The sequence below is a fragment of the Cucurbita pepo genome, chromosome 8, assembly GCF_057944985.1.
Source record: "Cucurbita pepo subsp. pepo isolate OVF chromosome 8, ASM5794498v1, whole genome shotgun sequence".
Lineage (NCBI taxonomy): Eukaryota > Viridiplantae > Streptophyta > Magnoliopsida > Cucurbitales > Cucurbitaceae > Cucurbita > Cucurbita pepo.
The window spans coordinates 2,078,520-2,097,521 of NC_141805.1; the positions used below are offsets into that span (position 1 = coordinate 2,078,520).

Consider the following 19,002-nt stretch of genomic DNA (forward strand, 5'->3'; position numbering starts at 1 on the left):
CGCTTCCATAAAAGTTACCTATGGATATATCCGCCTTTTATTAGCTATTTTTACACGTGTCGTAATTACAGAGTGCCAACTTTGAGTAGGATAAGCATGAAAAATATTTCTCTAGCATTGGCGTTCACTGATCAAGCTATCAAGATTTGCCACGTGGGATTCGAAAAATAGCAGACCTGTGTTCAAAAGCCTATAATGTGCCACATAAGAATCAAGACGATCGAAATCAATCCTCCGCCGTTGGATTCCCCTTTATTCAAACTACGAAGCTTTTTGGAGCTTTTTGCCTTTTACATTTAAAAAATTAAGAAAATTTTAATTTTTTTATTTTGTTTTTTTGTTTTAAATGACACAAAATATGAAAAAAAAAATGTTTTCATTGCTACAAATTTGGTAATACACATGTTTTTTTTCGATTATCTGTCTTTTTTTATAATAAACTCAAACCAAATATAGACACACATTCAACTTTAATTTCAGTTAAAAGTTACCTTTAATAGATCGAACCACAAATGGGTAAAACCCGACTCTAAGTATTAAGATGACGTAAAAGAAAAAATACTTAAATAAATTTTAAATGAAATTAAAAAAATTTACAAATTTATTAAATTATTCATGATTCTTAAGTTTCATAAAATTAAAATGAAAAAAATGTGATCAAGATGAATAAAACGAATTTTAATTTGAAAAAGAAAAGGCAATTAAAAAAAATATATATAAATAAGTAATTTTGGATTATTTCTAAATAAATTAAAGTTATTGTAGTGGGCCCACGAGTCACAATCTTGGTGATCTGGAAATTGGCCCAGTTTTGTGTTGGGCTAAAAGGCAATGTAGGCCCAAATATTAGGAACCTTTGCAGATGCTTCCTTTCCCTTTCTTTAACACTAAAGAGAACACAATACCCGTACCGCTTTTAGCTTTGGGTACGTTATCCCGATCAAGATTTTTCTACTCTAGACGAAAAAACCCTTCTCTTTTTGGGCGAGTCAAGATGGCTTCAAACCTCTGATACGTGATTCGTAGTTGTTCGATGATGAAAGTCCCACATCGGCTAATTTAGGGAATGATCATGAATTTATAAGTGAAAAAGACTAACTTCATTGGTATGAGGTCTTTTGGGGAAGCCCAAAGCAAAGCCATGAGAGCTTAGGCTCAAAGTGGACAATATCATACTCTTGTGAAGAGTCGTGTTCGTCTAACAGTAGTTACGTGCTATAAATTTTGAGAATTGGATTAATTTTTTTTTTGAAATCTCGAGATTAATGATGGCAAATTATTTTAAATTAGTGACAAATTAATTGAGATTTTTGCTTTTTTGGGTTTAAAATTAGTAAAAAAAAAAAAAAAAAAAAAAAAAAAAAAAAAAAAAAAAAAAAAAAAAGCCAATTTGATTAAAATATATTAAATTGGTAAAAATTGATAAAAATTGAAATTTTATGCTTATAAAAAGATATTTAAATTTATTTATATACTTTAGGATAAAAGATGCTTTTTATTTTCTTTTTTGGGTAAGAGGGTTTATAAGGATTGAATTTTGGGATGGTCATGGCGGGAAGATCGAGGGACAGCAAATCCAGATTGCCATTGATCCATTACGATCGACGTTGAAGACAAAAGAACAGAGCTCAAAATAAAGAAAATGGCGGCACAAACATTCAAAATGATCAAGAATACATATACGCAAACATTTCAAATCTCAATCGCACTCGTTCTACTCCGGCGGAGCTCACCAGTCCGAGAGTCGACACCAAGCGAATTCAAAGTTCGGGAGGAAGAATCACAATCATTTGGCTGAAATCCGAAGCAAACGAGCATTGTGAATTCAATTCAATTATTACAGATGCAGGAGATAAATTGTGTAAGGCGCTTTTCCTTTTAGTAGGCATGTTTTAGACTGATGTCCTTGCTCTTCATGCGGCTGTAAATTCATTTAATCATTTCAATGGAAAACAGCTTGTGCTCCACTTTGGTAAGTAAGATAGTAGGTTCTTTTACTTTCGAATCATTCTCATTCATTCTTTCACCAGTCACTGCCTCTTGATTTTACTCATATCCGATGATTCGTCTTTATTCGCACTTTTCAGTAACAGTGAGCTAAAGGAATTTTATGATTTCGTTTTTGACCTAAATTTTGAAATACGCGAGTCTAATTTTATAATTTCTTTCTCGATGCGGAGTTTTCGAGATGAAGGTTTTTCTGTCTTGTTCTATCGTGTAACGAAGGAACAGAGAATGAATAAAATGTTAATGAAATCAGTTCCTTCGGTATTAGGGCAATTGTTGACTTGTAAGGGATGGATTTCTATTCTAACTGGGCCCTGCATATTGATTCTCATTGGAAGTTGTTCATTATTTTATTTTATTCTAAGTGATTAAAATATTAAGAAGAAAATCATGCGTGTTCACACGTTGAAGGGAGAACTTAATGCGTATTGTACATATTCAGGATTCCATGCCTGTGTTTTGACTTTGAATACAAATTTGTACTCTGCCGAAAGGAAAACACAATTTTAAAAAATCCCAGAAAGAAAAGTCATTGAGACCTTGGATTCTTGCTTAGGAAGATAAGTTTGATGGCTTCTTTTTGAGAGGATTGGAGAATGCACGGTGGAGTTCGTGTTTTGTGGGCTCGGTCGATGACTTTACTTGGGAAAAAGGTCTTACTTTTCTTTTGTTGATGTTTGTTCTGATCGCATTAGCTCTAGTTCATGATGCTCCTGTGGGTTTCTCTTTCTTTTTTTTTCTTCTTTTTTAGCTTTGGTAATCATACAACTTTGCTTCATTATGATGTCTACTTATATTGAGTTCGAATTCGTTTTGCCACTGCTTGTGTTTTTCTGTGTAATTCCCCCCATTTCCCTGTTCTTCACCAGTAATGCGTTTCATTCGTGCTTAATATTCGAAGCTTTCCAGGTATTTATCGAGTTGTAGAAAGTTTTGCTGGAATGGATGGGTTTCTATATGCTAGGAGGTATTTTAGAACAAATAATTGGAAGGAAAAGAACTGGAAAATTCTATTTGGGAATTGAGTTGACTCTTCTCCACTTCTAAACCATTCATTTCTCCTATTGCTTGAACACTTCGTGTTTATTGATTGAGTATTGAGTGTTTAGTTTTCGTAATATGCTCAAATTTTGAAGTGCGTGCCATATTACTGAAACTGGTTTGTAAGAAGTTCTAATCCTCTCCCTCTCTCCCTTTTATTTGATCTGTTTTCACAGATTTTCGGTGGAATGAGCCACCATGAGAGCAAAGGCCTGGATGAATGAGCAAATTTTACGCCTCAAGAGTAAATTTAGCAAGATGATAGACTGTATTCGTTCAGGGGATCAATTAAAAGTGGATGAAATGATGCATTCATCAGATTCTCTGGCAACTCGAGACTATTCAGCCAGTGGTTTTTCATCACGTACTGGGGAGGTGGAACCGAAGGTGGATAATGCCAACATTGAAGAAGCTGAATCATCTCTTCGTGAGAGTGGTTATCTGAATTATGAGGTTTGTCTCTCGTCAATAATGAAACCACTGTTCTATGGAAAGAAGCAAGAAATTCACTGTGTTATAGGATTACCTCATTGTGTCTTTTGTTGAGGACATCACCTGAAAAAAGTACTTTCATGAGGCAGAAGATAGTGTCTATATAAGTATTTCTTCAAATTTCTTATAGATTCAATCGCCCTGGATGCAGCCATTTGACCATGTACAATTCTATTGGATATTAGAATATGATAGTCCACAACAATTTTTTGAAATATCATGTTTGCTGTTGTTGAAAGTGAGCTACAGTACCTTTTAATTTTCTAGGAAGCACGTGCTTTACTTGGAAGGCTCGAGTACCAAAAGGGTAACATAGAAGCTGCTCTTCATGTTTTTGAAGGAATAGACATTGTTGCTGTAATTTCCAGGATAAAAGCTTCCATTTCAACGAGATATGAACAAAATAGACGGCAATCACAAAGTGATGTTGTGCCTACTATGTCTATGCATGCCATTAGTTTACTTCTTGAAGCTATTTTTCTGAAAGCAAAATCATTACAGGGTTTAGGAAGGTTTGTAGGTATCTTCTCTTCTCTCTCTCTCTCTCTCTCTCTCCCCCTGCTGCTTGAAGATTTTCAAAGGATCCTCTTTCTTCCCCATCTGTATTCATATTTTTTCCCTTTTTTGTTTATAATCTGCAGAGGCAGCAAAATCTTGCAAACTACTTTTAGACACTGTTGAATCTGCATTACCAGAAGGCTTACCTGAAAATTTCGCCAATGATTGTAAATTGCAAGGGACACTAACAAAGGCTGTTGAATTGCTTCCAGAATTGTGGAAATCTGCCGGGTCTCCAGAAGAATCTATCTTGTCATACAGGCGTGCCCTTATTTACCAATGGAATCTAGAAATGGAAACTAGAGCAAAGATAGAAAAAGAGTTTGCAATTTTCCTTCTCTATAGTGGTTGTGATGCAAGTCCTCCCAATCTCCGTTTGCAGATGGAAAGCTCATTTGTGCCGAGAAATAATATGGAAGAGGCCATTCTTCTGTTAATGGATCTGTTGGGAAAGTATATACATGGATTGGTTGTATGGGACCCATCAATAACAGAGCATCTCTCGTTTGCAATGTCTATTGTTGGGGAATTTGGTGCTTTAGCTAATGAGGTTGAACAATTGCCTCCAGGAACTATAGGAAGGAAAGAGAAGTACTGGACACTAGCTCTTTGTTACTACGGGGAAGGTAAAAGCTTAGTTGCGTTGAACCTTTTGAAGAACTTCTTGAATAACAAAGATAATGTAGACTGCTTACTGGAATTGTTGTTAGCTTCAAAGCTCTGTGGAGAGAATTTGGTTTGTCTCGATGAGGGGGTGACTTACATATTGAGAGTGCTTTCGGAACTGGGTGGTAGATGCATCCAGATGGTTTCTATTGCTAATTGCTTACATGGTGTATTACTGTCAGCCATATCCAAATCAATTGCTTCTGATTCTCTTAAAACTTTGAAGCAATCTGAGGCACTCAAGGCACTACAAACCGCTGAGCAACTGATGAAACAAAGGGATCCATTCATTGTGTATCATCTTTGTCTTGAATATGCTGAACAGAGGAAGCTGGATATAGCTCTATACTACGCAAAACAGCTAGTGAAACTCGAGGCTGGGTCTAGTGTGAAGTCGTACATCCTCTTGGCCAGAATATTGTCTTCCCAGAAACGGTTTGGGGATGCAGAGACTGTACTCAACGCTGCTCTTGAGCAGACAGGGAAGTGGGAACAGGGCGAACTCTTACGAACTAAAGCTAAGCTCCAGATTGCACAGGGCCAGTTAAAGAGCAGTATAGAAACATACACTCATCTTCTTGCTATAATTCGTGTCCGGACTAAAAGTAGTGGAGTTGGAAAGATGCTTTCAAAGGTAAGGGATTCAATTTCGTAAGATCAAAGCTTTTTCTTGTATTGTTATTGACATTTCACTGAGTTCTTGTGGATTAATGTTTTGGTATCTGGAAGTTCTCTTCCTCCAGCTCGCATGAAACTGAATTTTCTTTTCTTTTAAAATGTCTATGAGGTTTGAGAGACCGGATTTGGTGCCTTCTCACTTGTATTACTATAACCATCAAGCTGAGTTAATACAAGTTAGTTCATTTATTATTTATTGCTTTGTTTCACCTTAATACAGGATGTGAGAACATCTGACAGAAGTCTGGAAATAGAAACATGGAATGATTTGGCCAATATTTACACAAGCTTGTCTCAGTGGCGGGATGCTGAGATCTGCCTATCAAAATTGCAGGCAATCAATCCATATTCTGCTTCTAAATGGTATTCCACAGGTAAACATCATCCCCATTTACTTTTGTGGCTCAAATACTTTCCCATCTAATGTTCTCCTCATTCCATTTTATTTTTTAATCAATTACTTGATCTACCTTCTTCACGATGCTAAGAAATTGCTTAGAAGTCCCATGTTAAAGATTACCGAGTTACATCTTCAGAAAGCATTTAGTTTAGTTATGATTCTCTTTTGTGGCATTTTTTAGTGAAGAAAAATAGAGGCCAATGGTTTCTTTTGGATCGTAACTAGAAAAATAGTGTTGGTTAAGAACATCCCCTGGAGCCTTGATATCTTTTACACTCAATAATGAATTCGTAACTTGATGAATCTGGTAGGTTTACTGTATGAGTCTAAGGGTCTCCCACGAGATGCTTTGCAAGCATACAACAAAGGATTAGACATCGATCCTAACCATGTTCCCAGCATGATATCAACTGCCCGTCTTCTCCAACAACTGGGCGGCAGGCAGTCATTTCCTGTGGTAAGAAGCTTGTTAACCGACGCCCTTCGACTTGATCGAGCAAACCCATCTGCATGGTACAATCTCGGGTTGCTATACAAAGCTGATGTCGGGGCATCCGTGCTGGAGGCTGCCGAATGTTTTGAGGCTGCAACTCTGCTTGAAGAGTCAGCTCCAGTTGAACCTTTCAGATGATGAAAACTTGCCTTCTTTCTCGTAGAGAAGTTGGATTTTGCTGTCTTAGTTCCACAGGTTTACTCAGATCTTCCATTTGCTTGCTGCATTTTCTTCTTCGGGATTAGGAACAATAGTAAATAGATGATTGGCACAAAGTAGTGTGTAAATAGAAAAGCAAAAATACATAGGCTGTTAGTTTTCTAGCCAACCTTCTTGTGTTTTTTTTTTTTTGTTCATTCTATAGAAATATAAACATCACAATTTGGAAGTTTGATTTGTAAAGTGAATTAGGGAAACATTGTTCCCCAAGTCAATGAGTTTTCTTCTTCATTGCTTCATCTTCTACAGCACACAACAGTTGAGCTCCTTCTCAAGGGCAAGGGCAAGGGCAAGATGCAGAAAACTTTTGAGCAACGGGTTGAAGCGCAGGCCTGAGAGGAGCGGACATGGGAGTGGTTGGGTTTAGTTCTGAAGTGAAGTTTCGTTGACGATGCTGCCATGGTTTGGACTACGAGTTGGAAGCCTTGAGTTTTACTCGAGAAGGTGAAGGGGATAAGCTCTTTTATCGTTCGGCTGGACTTCGATGTTTGGGCCATGGTCAAGTGAAAACCCATAAAACTAAATCTTTTTAATGCTGGCTAGACTACATGGTTTGGACCATGGTCAAGTCAAAGCCCAAAAAACTCAAGCTTTTTACTGCAAGGCTGGACTACCATGTTTGGGCCAAGGTCAAGTCAAAGCCCATAAAACTCAAGTTTTCGGCTGGACTACGATGTTTAGGCCTCCGTCAAGTCAAAGCCCATAAAATTCAAGCGGCTCAAGCCCATGAACGAGAGTCCACGAAACAAGTCCATGAACTGAAGCCCATGAGGCGAGAGTACACGAACCGAAGGTCCATGGATCCAAGCTCATGAACGAGAGTCCACGAAACAAGGTTACATGGATCCAATCCCATGAACGAGAGTCCACGAAACAAGGGTCCATTAACTCAAGCCCATGAGGCGAGAGTCCACGAAACAAGCGTCCATGAACACAAGCCCATGACGCGAAAATCCAAAAAACAATGGTCCATGAGCGAAAGTCCACGAAACAAGAGTCCATGGATCCAAGCCATGAGGCGAGAGTCCACGAAACAAGGGTCCATGGACTCAAGCCCATGAGAAGACTACGTTGTTTGGGCCTCGGTCAAGTAAAAGCCCATAAAACTCAAGCTTATTAATGCTGGGCTGGACTACGATATTTGGGCCTCGATCAAGTCAAAGCCCATATAACTCAAGCTTATTAATGCTGAGCTGGACTACGATATTTGGGCCTTGTTCAAGTCAAAGTCCTAAAACTCAGGCCTTTTGATGCTGGGCTTTACTTCGATGTTTGGGCCTCGGTCGAGTCAAAGCCCATACAACTCCATCTTTTAATGCTGGGCTGGACTACGATGTCGGGCCACGTTCAAGTCAAAGCCCTTAAAAAGCAAGCCTTTTAATACTGGGCTGGACCAAGTCAAAGCTTATAAAATTCAAGTTTTTCAATTCTGAGCTGGACTACAATGTTTGGGCCTCGTTCAATGCAAAGCCCATAATAAAACTCAAAGCGGTTTAATGTTGGGCTGGACTACGTTATTTGGGCCTCAGTCAAGTCAAAGCCCATAAAACTGAACCCTGTTAATGCTGGGCTGGACTAGATTGTTTGGGCCTCGTTCAAGTCAAAGCCCATAAATCTCAATCTTTTTAATGCTGGGCTGGACTACGGGGTTTGGGCCATTGTCAAGTAAAAACCCTTAACTAATCTTTTCTATTAGTAGGCTGGATTACGATATTTGGGCCACAAACAAGTTAAAGCCCATTTTATGGAAAGGAGGGTGAATACCTATTTGTTTCGTGTATATACATAGATATTTGAGATTATTATTCAAATAAAAGTAGATTTAAAATAAAATTATTAAAAAGAAAAAAGAGAGGAGGTTTTCGAATGTACCCCCTTTCATTATACAATTAAACAAAACTTGATAATCATTACTAGGAAAATAAAGATGAGAAGGAAAATTATAAAGAACCATATAGATTTTGTCCATGTTCACCAAAGGAAATTACCACCTCCTAAAAACGCCATGATTCTGATCTATTACATACCAGAATGGGGATTACAGACAAAACAACTTCATCTGTCCATGTTTTCCAATTTTGTCTTTCCCCCTTCTTTCTACTCGTCATATGCACATATTCTCACTTCTCAAATGCCTCACCTCATGTTTTCTCTGCGCCTAACATACCGGGTCCGATCATTATACCTCGGCCGATCTTGAGCTCTTTGAGGCTGTGGCTCCACCCTTTTCTGTCTCTCTGGTGACCTTTGAACAATTTCCCCATTCACGAACAACTCAGCTGCGACCACCACAAAAAAGCCCTTTTTATTTCACACTGAAAAGTATATTGCAAAGACAGACTAGACTACAAAACATAGTAAGCAAGTCTTGATGTTTCATCTCTACAGACTACAGAACATAGTAAGCAAGTCTTGATGTTTCATCTCTACTGATCTGTATCTCCACAAAGTATAAAGAGAGCAGAACAGTTTCGAGAGACATTTGTTGTAAGTACATTAGCATTCAAAACTAAACATTGTCTGAAAGACTAATTTAGGTTTGCCAAGATGAACTATACACGCATTCAATCTGTAAACTGATGTAAGAGCACTCTCTTTTAATTTCAATCTTCAACTACTATATGGGATTTAAGAAACCTGAATGGCATAACTTATCAGGACTCAAAATCAGGCATTGCAAAGATGGGACTTTGAAACGTTATAAAATGCATTAATGTTTCATCTCTACTGATCTGCATCTCCACAAGGTAAAAAGAGCACAGAACAGTTTCGAGAGACATTTGTTGTAAGTCCATTAGCATTCAAAACTAAACATTGTCTGAAAGACTAATTTAGGTTTGCCAAGATGGACTATACACTTAAAATGAATTTAACAAATAAGCAAAGCTAATGTTTCATCTCTACTGATCCGAAACTCCACTATACATACAAAGCTCAGAACAGTTAAGAGTGACATTTGTTATGAGTCCATTAGCATTCAAAACTAAACATTGCTAAAAGGCTGATTTAGCTTTGCCAAGATGGACTCTATCATAGCTTATCTTATTTAAGTCCAAAAGTCATGTTTCTCGCATTTCTTAAGCTATCATGAGCATATTAATAAAATGAACATAATATCAAGGATGGTTAGCCAGAATGCAAATCTACGCATGATATAAACATAGATAATGTTTCATAACTGAAGCAAACAACTTCTTGAAAGCGACTTTGCCAAGATGAACCTCCTAGATATCAATGTCATTGTCTGTCAAGAATTCTTTGACTGGGTTTTTAATGAACAGCGAAAAACAAAACATTTAAAGCATCATATGCTTACCCCCATAGTCTTTATACTCAGGGTCGACATAAGAATCAGGAAGAACAAAGAGAACACCAGGCAAGCCTGTTCGCAAAGATACAAACAAAAATCATTAGATACAAGCTTCACAATTTCAATATGATAAGTACAAATACCACATAAATAACAAGAGTGCGAGAAAGGAAACGACGGCCTGTATGTTAGGGCACATGAAGAAGAAATTTAAAGATCATAACACATACCCTCAAGCTTATTGGAGGTCTCTTCATCAATCTCACATCCAAATCCAAAATACCTCTCACAGGAAACATTATAAATCTTCTTCTTCGCTTCCTCTTCACTGTTCAAATCACAAAACACAGCCGAAATCAGCGAAAACACGCAACCAAATTAAGAAGAAAAAAACATTATATCCTTCCAAGTACCTGCCAAGAACTTTAGCGAGGGTCTGAACGTAGCAGTCAATCATCTGTTGCTTAGAGGCACCCTCACCACCAGGCTTGTCCATCACGATGAGCCAATGCTCATAGTCACAGCCAGGGAAAAGTGGCGCCATCTCAGTGGGTGGACGATCACTGAAGTTGGAGTTAGAGTTAAGAGGCGCGTAACCGGAGTTACCAGACCGATTAACACGGCAACGAATCGAAGTAAGCCAGGGGGCGCACGGTGTGGATCGAACGGCATGGGAAAGCAGAGGAAGAGATCGACGAGCGAGAGTGAGAGATGGAGGACAAGGAAGACGTGTAAGAGATTTGGAGGCGGAGAAGAGGCGTTTATGAGCAAGAGGGAGGCGGGCGGAGGAGGCGGAGGCGGAAGCCATAACTCGAAGAAGGGATAACGCCATAGAAGGCGACCGTGAAAGGGTTTACAGCGATGGAGACATGCAAGAAGGAGGATTCGAGGGTTTTAATAGCAGAAGGCAATGTTGTAAGGTCATTGCTTAATGGGCCTGCCCTCTTGTTTCCTTAAGGCCCATTAATGGCCGGATTTAGACGCTGGTATAGGCCCATAAACACGAAAAAGTAGGCCTTCTTCACAAAAAAAAATGGGCCAAGCTTTGCTTCTTCAAAGCCCAATAGCCTCCAGTACTAGATAAAAATAAAATAATCTATGCGGTGAGCGTGGATCGAACACGCGACCTTCAGATCTTCAGTCTGACGCTCTCCCAACTGAGCTATCCCCGCGTTGTTGTTAAGTTGGCCAAACTTTATATTTTATTTATAAATAAAACTTAAAAAGCTAATTAATTTTAAATTACAATATCACAATTGCAATAATCATCTCAAGTTTATTGTTATATATAAATAATATATATATATAAAGCTAATCTAAAACTAGTTTATTGTTATATGCACATATATTTATCTTAATTATTTAGTTTCATAATTGTTTGTTAATATTTATTTCCTTAATTATTTTAAATTATTTATTCTTCAACGAACAATCTTTATGCCTCGAACCACTTCAACTCAGCCTAAATAATGTATCAACCTTATCAAACTTAACTCATGAACACCTCTACCGATGATCTATAATATCAAATACCAACCAAATACATGTTCATGATTATGGTCCAATGAATTTTTACCATCAATTTTAACCCAATGATCTTCTCGTTCAACTAACTTAGTCCTAGGATTATAACACTGTTTTGGAATTGGTCATAACTCAACCAAAAAAACGTTAATCCATGAACCTACCTCGAGTTTTAAAAAATTTAACTCAACTCAAATCGAAAAATAATCCAACCGAACTCAACTTTTATGAATTGGGTTAAATATCTCAAACTGTTCGGTCTCTAATAATATCAGTTTATTTGTTTGTTTTAAAATTAATTTTTAAAGAAAAAATAATTTTTTTTTTTTTGGTAAACAAAACACCAAATTAGACAAAGAGGTTTATTTTTTACAATTTTTTAAAAGTTTAAATTTAATTTTTACTTTAAAAAAATATATTTTCACCTTTAATATTTTAATAATTATTTTTTTAATCAGTTTTATAATGATTATTATAGAAATATCAACTAAATTAAAAAAAAATAAAAAAAAAAATAATAATTCATCAATGTTTCCAAAGTAAACACTCAACATGAAAATAAAAAATATATAATTATAATAAAAATTAATCAAAGTACAATAATTACCCATATTTTCCCCTTCAAAGCTACCTCGAAAATATATTTTATTTTATTTTTAATTTTGAAAATTATTATAAATAACACCCAACTTGGAGCCTTTTTTTCCTCCTTTTATCATGGTCTTGCTTCCAGCTGACTTATAAGTCAACTCTCAGCTACAAAACGACCAAAACAAAAAACAAAAAATCGATGCTTTTTCTCATAAAAGTAAACTCTGTGTATGACTTTTGCTTTAATTTAGGCTTCAAAATTTAAAATAAATAAATAAATAAATAAATCACCAGAATATTGCCAACCGGTCTTAACCGTTGACCAGTCTTACCATGCTATAATTATCCTTAATAGTCGCATTTTCTTTCCCCTATGTGACATCTCCTTTTTACTTATAAACTATATACTAAAATTTTCATTAAAAAAATGCGTAATTCCAATATCGATGTCTTCAAAACAAAACATAATTTTTTACCCACTTGTCCTTTTTAAATCATCTCACATGGTAAGTAAGAACCGTTAGTGCAGCAAAAATTATGATCGTTATATATTTTTATAATTACCCACTTGTCTGTTTTAAATTATCTCACACGTTAAGTTAAAATAGCTAATTAATACCATTAAAATTATGAATATATATATAATCTTATAATTTTTTTTTTTTTTTTTTGAGATGAATTAACGTTAATTTTGTAATTTTTAATTTGGATTTTGGAAATATTCTTATAATTATTGTTCACGTTTAATATCTATAATAAAGCCATCTAATATTATTCGATAATGAATATTTAATTAGAGTTTTTTCGATCCCTTCCAAACTTATTAAAGCCACTGCAGAATGTAAATATTAATTTAATTTGTACTTGTTAAGGAATCGATTTATAAAATTATTTAATAACTATATGTAATAAATGTATTTTTTAGTAATAATATGAAAAAAAAAAAAGAAAATAAAGTAATTTTATTGATTATTTGGATACACAAATTTCTTATATTTATATTTTTTATTTCTTTTATTTATTTGAGGACTTTCCACAATTGTATGATATTGTCCACTTGAGCATAAACTCTCATGGCTTTGAATACTATCTGTATTGGTACGAGCCCTTTTGGGTCCCTACCCAAAATATTTTTTTTATTATAAACCCATGATCATTCCCTAAATTAGCAGACGTGGGACTTTCATCCAACACCTCCCCTCGAATAAAGTATGTCTCTTCTTAATCGTGGCTCGACTCTTTTTTTCTTTTCGGAGTCTAGTCATTTTTAGGGCCTTGACTCCTTTTGGAATCCTTTGTTCGACATTTGAGGATTCTATTGACATGACTAAGTTTTTACCATGATCATTCTCTAAATTATGTGAAACTTTCATCCAACAATAAAAATATGAAATAAGGGAATATAAATGATGTCCCAGTAAAAAAAAAATTGAGTTATTGATCACTTAATCATTAAAAAAAATTATTTTTATTTTTTAAATTTAATAATAAGAGTTTCTTTTAAAAAAATTTAAGCTATTTTTTAAAAAATTTAAATATAATATTCAAATAAATAGTAAAAATATTTTAGTTTTTAATTTTTTAATTTAATAAAAAAAATATTGAGAATTATAAAGTGAGTGCCTATAATTTTGAGTGTTTGGAAGGTGACAAGAGAGAGGATAGGATTCATAGAAAGTGGATAGACGCGTATATAAAAGGGTCAAGTTTCAGTGGTAGACACAAACTAAGACTTCAAACTCAACATTTCTGGAGCCCAAGGGATAGCTTTTAGATCTCTTCATCTCCATTAATGGCGTCCCTACAAGAAACTGGCCTCGACCGCTACACCGAAGATGGAACCGTCGATCTCCATGGCAATCCCGTCCTCCGCTCCAAGACCGGTCGTTGGAAAGCTTGCTCCTTCATCGTCGGTAACACTCTTCTCTCGTTTGCTCTGCAACTTCTTCTTCTATATACTTGTTTCTCCGTCCTTAAGAGGAGGTCATAGGTGTTGGATGATGAAAGTCCGGCTAATTTAGGGAATGATCATGGGCTTATAAACAAAAGAATACTCTCTCCATTGGTATGAAGCATTTTGGGGAAGCCCATAGCAAAGCCACCAGAGCTTATGCTCAAAGTGGACAATATCATATTATTGTGCAGAGTCGTGTTCGTCTATCATGGTATTAGAGTCATGCCCTAAACTTAGTCGTGCCAATAGATTGGTAAATCCTCAAAGAAAAAGGAGTCAAGCCTCCTCGAATAAACTTAGTCGTGCCAATAGATCGGTAAATCCTCAAAGAAAAAGAAGTCAAGCCTCCTCGAAGGCAGTAAAAAATGACTAAGACTCCAAAGGAGTCGAGCCTCGATTAAGGGGAGGTGTTGGATGATGAAACCCTAATTTAGGGAATGCTCAAAGTGGACAATATCATCGAGCCTCGATTAAGGGGGGTGTTGGATGATGAAACCCTAATTTAGGGAATGCTCAAAGTGGACAATATCATATCACTGTGGAGAGTCGTGATCATTTAACAATAAGCATCTATACTGTAAGATCGATTTTCGACTTAAATGGGGATTGACTTTTTTGTTGTGGGTTAATGACAGTATATGAAGTGTTCGAACGGATGGCGTATCACGGGATATCGACGAATCTAATATTATACTTGACAAAGAAGCTGCATCAAGGCACCGTAGCATCGGCTAATAATGTCACCAATTGGTCTGGAACTGTTTGGATAATGCCCATCTTAGGAGCTTACATTGCAGACGCTCATCTCGGTCGGTATCGGACCTTTATGATCGCCTCGACCATATGCCTAATGGTATGTTCTTATATTTCAGTAATTTCCATCTTTGTTCAATGTATCTCGTCTTTCATTTAAAAAACGAGATAAATAGAAGAAATTATTGAAAGAGACAGAACTAGATAGATGCAGTTTAATAAAATATAATATTTTATTAAAACGTTGATAAATAAAAAATTAAATAGACAGAGGATATGCTGAGTCATTATTTATTTATTTTATTGTTTCGAGAAATAATGTCTCTAGGAGAGGGACAAAAAAATCGTGCCTCTAGGAGAGGGACATAATGGTCTAAAAATATTATATTCTTAATTTTTTTAAAAATATAATGTAAAATATTTATTCCAACTTATTCCATTACGAGGTACAACTATGCATGTCATTAAACTGCTTTAATTATTTAATTTTTTTTTATATTATTAAAACAAAATTTAGCATTATTTTAATAAAAAAAAATATTTTTTTTAACGTTTTTTGAAAAGCGAGTTTTTTTTTTTTTTTTTTTTTTTTTGTTTTGTTAAATTTATGTGTAATATTGAAACAAAATTTATAATAATTTATTTGTTTATTCGACTAGTTAAGATATATAATATTATTGAATTTATAGGGAATGGGACTTCTAACATTAGCAGTGTCAATGTCGAGCTTAAAACCGCCACCATGTTTAGAAGTCAACAAAGGAAATTGCAAGCAAGCCTCGAAACTCCAGCTTGCGGTTTTCTTCGGTGCACTCTACATTCTAGCTCTTGGCACCGGCGGGACGAAGCCGAACATCTCGACGATCGGAGCCGACCAATTCGACGATTTCCATCCAAAAGAGAAGGCACAAAAGCTGTCCTTCTTCAACTGGTGGATGTTCAGCATCTTCTTTGGCACTCTTTTTGCCAACACGGGTGTGGTTTACATTCAGGACAATGTCGGGTGGAGCTTGGGCTATGGCCTTCCCACTATTGGCTTGGCTATTTCCATTCTCATATTTGTGGCTGGCACTCCCTTTTACAGACATAAGCTCCCTAGTGGCAGCCCCTTCACTAGAATGGCTAATGTCATTGTTGCTGCTGCTAGGAATTGGAGGCTCCCTCTTCCTAATGACCCAAAAGAACTTCATGAGCTTGAGTTTGAAAAGTACTCCATCGAACGAGCTTTTCGGATCGATTCCACTTCATCGTTGAGGTGACCATTGTTCTCTTTTATTGAAAAGGTCTAAACCCACCACCAGTAGATATTGTCATTTTTAAAATGAAGTATTCCTTATAAGGGGTGAATTGTGAGCTCTCACATCGGGGTGTGCGAACCTTTTCCTAGCATACGCGTTTTAAAACCTTGAGGGGAAGCGTGAAAGGAAAGCCCAAAAATGATAATATCTGCTAACGGTGGGCTTGGGTTGTCCCAAATGGTATCAAAGCAAGTCACTGTGGCAGCGAGGATGCTGGGACCCCAAGGGGGTGGATTGTGAGATCCTACATTGGTTGGAGGAGGGAACGAAGTATTCCTACCTCTCCCTAGTAGACGCGTTTTAAAACCTTGAGGGGAAGCCCTTGAAGGGAAAGCCCAAACAGGATAATATTTGCTAACGGTGGACTTGGACTGTTACAAATGGTATCAAAGCAAGTCACTGGGGTATGTGCTAGCGAGGATGCTGGGCCCTCAAGGGGGTGGATTGTGAGATCCTACGTCGGTTGGAGAGGGGAACGAAGTATTCCTACCTCTCCCTAGTAGACGCGTTTTAAAACCTTGAGGGGAAGCCAGGGAAAGCCCAAAAAGGATAATATTTGCTAACGGTCGACTTGGACTGTTACAAATGGTATCAAAGCAAGTCACTGGGGTATGTGCTAGCGAGGATGCTGGGCCTTCAAGGGGGTGGATTGTGAGATCCTACGTCGGTTGGAGAGGGGAACGAAGTATTCCTACCTCTCCCTAGTAGACGCGTTTTAAAACCTTGAGAGGAAGCCTTTGAAGGGAAAACCCCAAAAGGATAATATTTGCTAATGGTGGACTTGAACGGTTACAAATGGTATCAAAGCAAGTCACTGGACTATGTGCCAGCGAGGATGCTAGGCCCTCAAAGGAGTGGATTGTGAGATCCTACGTCGGTTGGAGAGGGGAACGAAGTATTCCTACCTCTCCCTGGTAGACGCATTTTAAAACAAACTCAAAGAAGATAATATCTGCTAACGGTGGGGTTGGGCTATTACGCTCGATTTGAACCATTATGGGGTTGAATGATTGAGTGTTATACGTAGGTTCCTGAACAAGGCTGCTATAAGAACAGGTTCAACAGAACCATGGAAGCTATGTTCAGTGACACAAGTGGAAGAGACAAAGCAGATACTGAAAATGATCCCAATTCTGGTCTGCACGTTCATTCCAAGCACTATGTTGGCTCAAACGCACACCCTTTTCATCAAGCAAGGCACCACTCTTGACAGAAGCGTAGGCAGCCACTTCCAGATCCCTCCTGCCAGTTTATCTGCCTTTGTCACCATCTCCATGCTCCTCAGTGTTGTCATCTACGACAGGTTTGCTCAAGTTTATTACCTTAAACTTTTGGTTAAAAGGTTTTTGTTTAATCTATCGTATTCCATATTGGTTGGAGAGAAAAACGAAGTATTCCTTACAAGAGTGTGGAAACCTCTCCCTACTAGACACATTCTAAAATCATGAGGCTTACGACGATACGTAATGGTTCAAAGCGGACAATATTTACTAACGATGAGCTTGGGCCGTTACAAATGGTATTAGAGCTAGGCACTGGGTTGTGTGCCAGCAAGAACGCTAGGCCCCCAAGACGAGTGCATTGTGAGATACCACATCGGTTGGAGAGGGAAACGAAACATTCCTTATACGGGTGTAGAAATCTCTCCCTAGTAAACGTGTCTTAAAACCATGAGGCTGACAACGATACGTAACGGGCCAAAACGGACAATATTTACTAGCGGTGGGCTTGGGCTGTTACAAATAGTATAAGAGCCATGAACGCTGGCCCCAAGGGGGGTGGGTTGGGAGATCCCACGTTGGTTGTAGAGGGAAACGAGACATTCCTTATACGGGTGTAGAAATTTCTCCCTAGTAGACGTGTCTTAAAACCATGAGGCTGCCGGCGATACGTAACGGGCCGAATCAGACAACATCTACTAGTGGTGGGCTTGGGCTATTATAAATAGTATAAAAGCCATGAACTCTTGCTCTAAATGGGGGTGGATTGTGAGATCCCACATTGGTTGTAGAGGGAACGAAGCATTTTCTGTAAAGGTGTGAAAACCTCTCCCTTAGTAGACGTGTTTTAAAACCAGGGACCTGACGGCATACGTAACAAGCCAAAACGGACAACATCTATTACAAATGGTATTAGAGCCAGACACCAGAAAGTGTGCCAGCAAGGACGCTGGGCCCTCAAGGGGGGTGGATTGTGAGATCTCACATCGGTTGAAGAGGGGAACAAAACCATTTACTAGTGGACAATATCTGTTAGCGATGGGCTTAGACTGTTACATAATCCGTTTGCTATGTTTTACAGAATCTTCGTGAAGATAATGCAAAGATTGACGAAAAACCCGAGAGGAATCACACTCCTACAAAGAATGGGAATAGGAATGATTCTCCATACCATGATCATGATGATAGCATCTCGAGTCGAACGGCGCAGACTTTACGTCGCAAGAGAGAACGGATTAGTACAAAACGGAGGAGAAATCCCCTTGACAATTTTCAGTCTGCTACCTCAGTTCATGCTGATGGGAACTGCTGATGCATTCACAGAAGTAGCCAAGATTGAGTTCTTCTATGATCAAGCACCAGAAAGCATGAAGAGTTTAGGCACTTCATATTCAATGACTTCACTTGGAGTTGGGAATTTTCTAAGTAGTTTTCTGCTCTCAACAGTTTCTCATATCACCAAGAACAATGGCAATGGATGGATTCTGAACAACTTGAACGCTTCTCATCTTGACTACTACTACGCCTTAATTGCTGTGCTTAGTGCTATCAATTTCATTGTGTTCTTGATCGTTTCTAAACTTTATGTGTATAAGGCTGAAGTTTGTGGTTCCATAAATGTTCTTGCTGATGAACTCAAGGAAAGGAATTGAATGCTTTGAGCTCTTCATGAGTAATGATACATGTGTTCTTTTATGAACTTAGACAGAGCTGAAATCAGCTAAGAGCCTAAGACATGGTTAAAGACATACGAATATGTTTGTTTTGCATTAACTGTGACATCCCATGTTGGTTGGAG

The 19,002-nt window shown here is 37.4% G+C and overlaps 3 protein-coding genes and 1 non-coding gene across 11 annotated transcripts; 2 read left to right on the top strand and 2 right to left on the bottom strand.

Annotated features, from left to right (window-relative positions):
• The first annotated feature begins 1,516 nt into the window (after positions 1–1,516).
• On the top strand, positions 1,517–6,785 carry LOC111801142 (protein NPGR2). Of its 8 annotated transcripts, none has more exons than XM_087126212.1 (6): positions 1,517–1,861; positions 3,225–3,501; positions 3,808–4,060; positions 4,182–5,398; positions 5,663–5,816; positions 6,154–6,785. In XM_087126212.1, exons 2-6 carry the CDS (start codon positions 3,247–3,249, stop codon positions 6,471–6,473), a joined length of 2,199 nt encoding a protein of 732 aa, XP_086982338.1. In that variant the 5' UTR covers positions 1,517–1,861; positions 3,225–3,246; the 3' UTR covers positions 6,474–6,785. The 8 variants fall into 8 exon arrangements, with proteins under 8 accessions (XP_086982338.1, XP_023540900.2, XP_086982339.1 ...); XM_023685132.2 differs by lacking the exon at positions 1,517–1,861 and adding an exon at positions 1,953–1,972; XM_087126213.1 differs by lacking the exon at positions 1,517–1,861 and adding an exon at positions 2,270–2,763.
• Positions 6,786–8,494: 1,709 nt separating this feature from the next.
• Positions 8,495–10,741, bottom strand: LOC111799722 (multiple organellar RNA editing factor 2, chloroplastic-like). Its single transcript, XM_023683172.2, has 4 exons — positions 10,278–10,741; positions 10,095–10,192; positions 9,871–9,936; positions 8,495–8,833 (listed from the first exon to the last, which is right to left on the bottom strand). The coding sequence occupies exons 1-4, from the start codon at positions 10,694–10,696 to the stop codon at positions 8,691–8,693; spliced, it is 726 nt and encodes a 241-aa protein (XP_023538940.2). The 5' UTR covers positions 10,697–10,741; the 3' UTR covers positions 8,495–8,690.
• A 222-nt stretch (positions 10,742–10,963) lies between these two features.
• TRNAF-GAA (transfer RNA phenylalanine (anticodon GAA)) lies at positions 10,964–11,036 on the bottom strand. The gene has a single exon. It is a non-coding gene; the product is annotated as a tRNA-Phe (tRNA).
• A 2,656-nt stretch (positions 11,037–13,692) lies between these two features.
• LOC111800700 (protein NRT1/ PTR FAMILY 5.2-like) lies at positions 13,693–18,885 on the top strand. The gene is made up of 5 exons (XM_023684511.2): positions 13,693–13,892; positions 14,569–14,786; positions 15,376–15,941; positions 17,012–17,287; positions 18,286–18,885. The coding sequence occupies exons 1-5, from the start codon at positions 13,772–13,774 to the stop codon at positions 18,854–18,856; spliced, it is 1,752 nt and encodes a 583-aa protein (XP_023540279.2). The 5' UTR covers positions 13,693–13,771; the 3' UTR covers positions 18,857–18,885.
• The last annotated feature ends 117 nt before the right edge of the window (positions 18,886–19,002 follow it).

What these genes read in the sequence shown, in the direction of transcription:
- LOC111799722 (XM_023683172.2), bottom strand. Translation starts at nt 10,696, where the DNA reads ATGGCGTTATCCCTTCTTCGAGTTATGGCTTCCGCCTCCGCCTCCTCC. An exon ending in GACCTCCAATAAGCTTGAGG is followed by an intron (nt 9,937 to 10,094) that starts GTATGTGTTATG and finishes CTTTGCGAACAG; the next exon opens with GCTTGCCTGGTGTTCTCTTT. An exon ending in TGAGTATAAAGACTATGGGG is followed by an intron (nt 8,834 to 9,870) that starts GTAAGCATATGA and finishes TGGTGGTCGCAG; the next exon opens with CTGAGTTGTTCGTGAATGGG.
- LOC111800700 (XM_023684511.2), top strand. Translation starts at nt 13,772, where the DNA reads ATGGCGTCCCTACAAGAAACTGGCCTCGACCGCTACACCGAAGATGGA. An exon ending in CCTCGACCATATGCCTAATG is followed by an intron (nt 14,787 to 15,375) that starts GTATGTTCTTAT and finishes TTGAATTTATAG; the next exon opens with GGAATGGGACTTCTAACATT. An exon ending in GATTCCACTTCATCGTTGAG is followed by an intron (nt 15,942 to 17,011) that starts GTGACCATTGTT and finishes TGTTATACGTAG; the next exon opens with GTTCCTGAACAAGGCTGCTA.
- LOC111801142 (XM_087126212.1), top strand. Translation starts at nt 3,247, where the DNA reads ATGAGAGCAAAGGCCTGGATGAATGAGCAAATTTTACGCCTCAAGAGT. An exon ending in GGGTTTAGGAAGGTTTGTAG is followed by an intron (nt 4,061 to 4,181) that starts GTATCTTCTCTT and finishes TATAATCTGCAG; the next exon opens with AGGCAGCAAAATCTTGCAAA. An exon ending in TTCTAAATGGTATTCCACAG is followed by an intron (nt 5,817 to 6,153) that starts GTAAACATCATC and finishes TGAATCTGGTAG; the next exon opens with GTTTACTGTATGAGTCTAAG.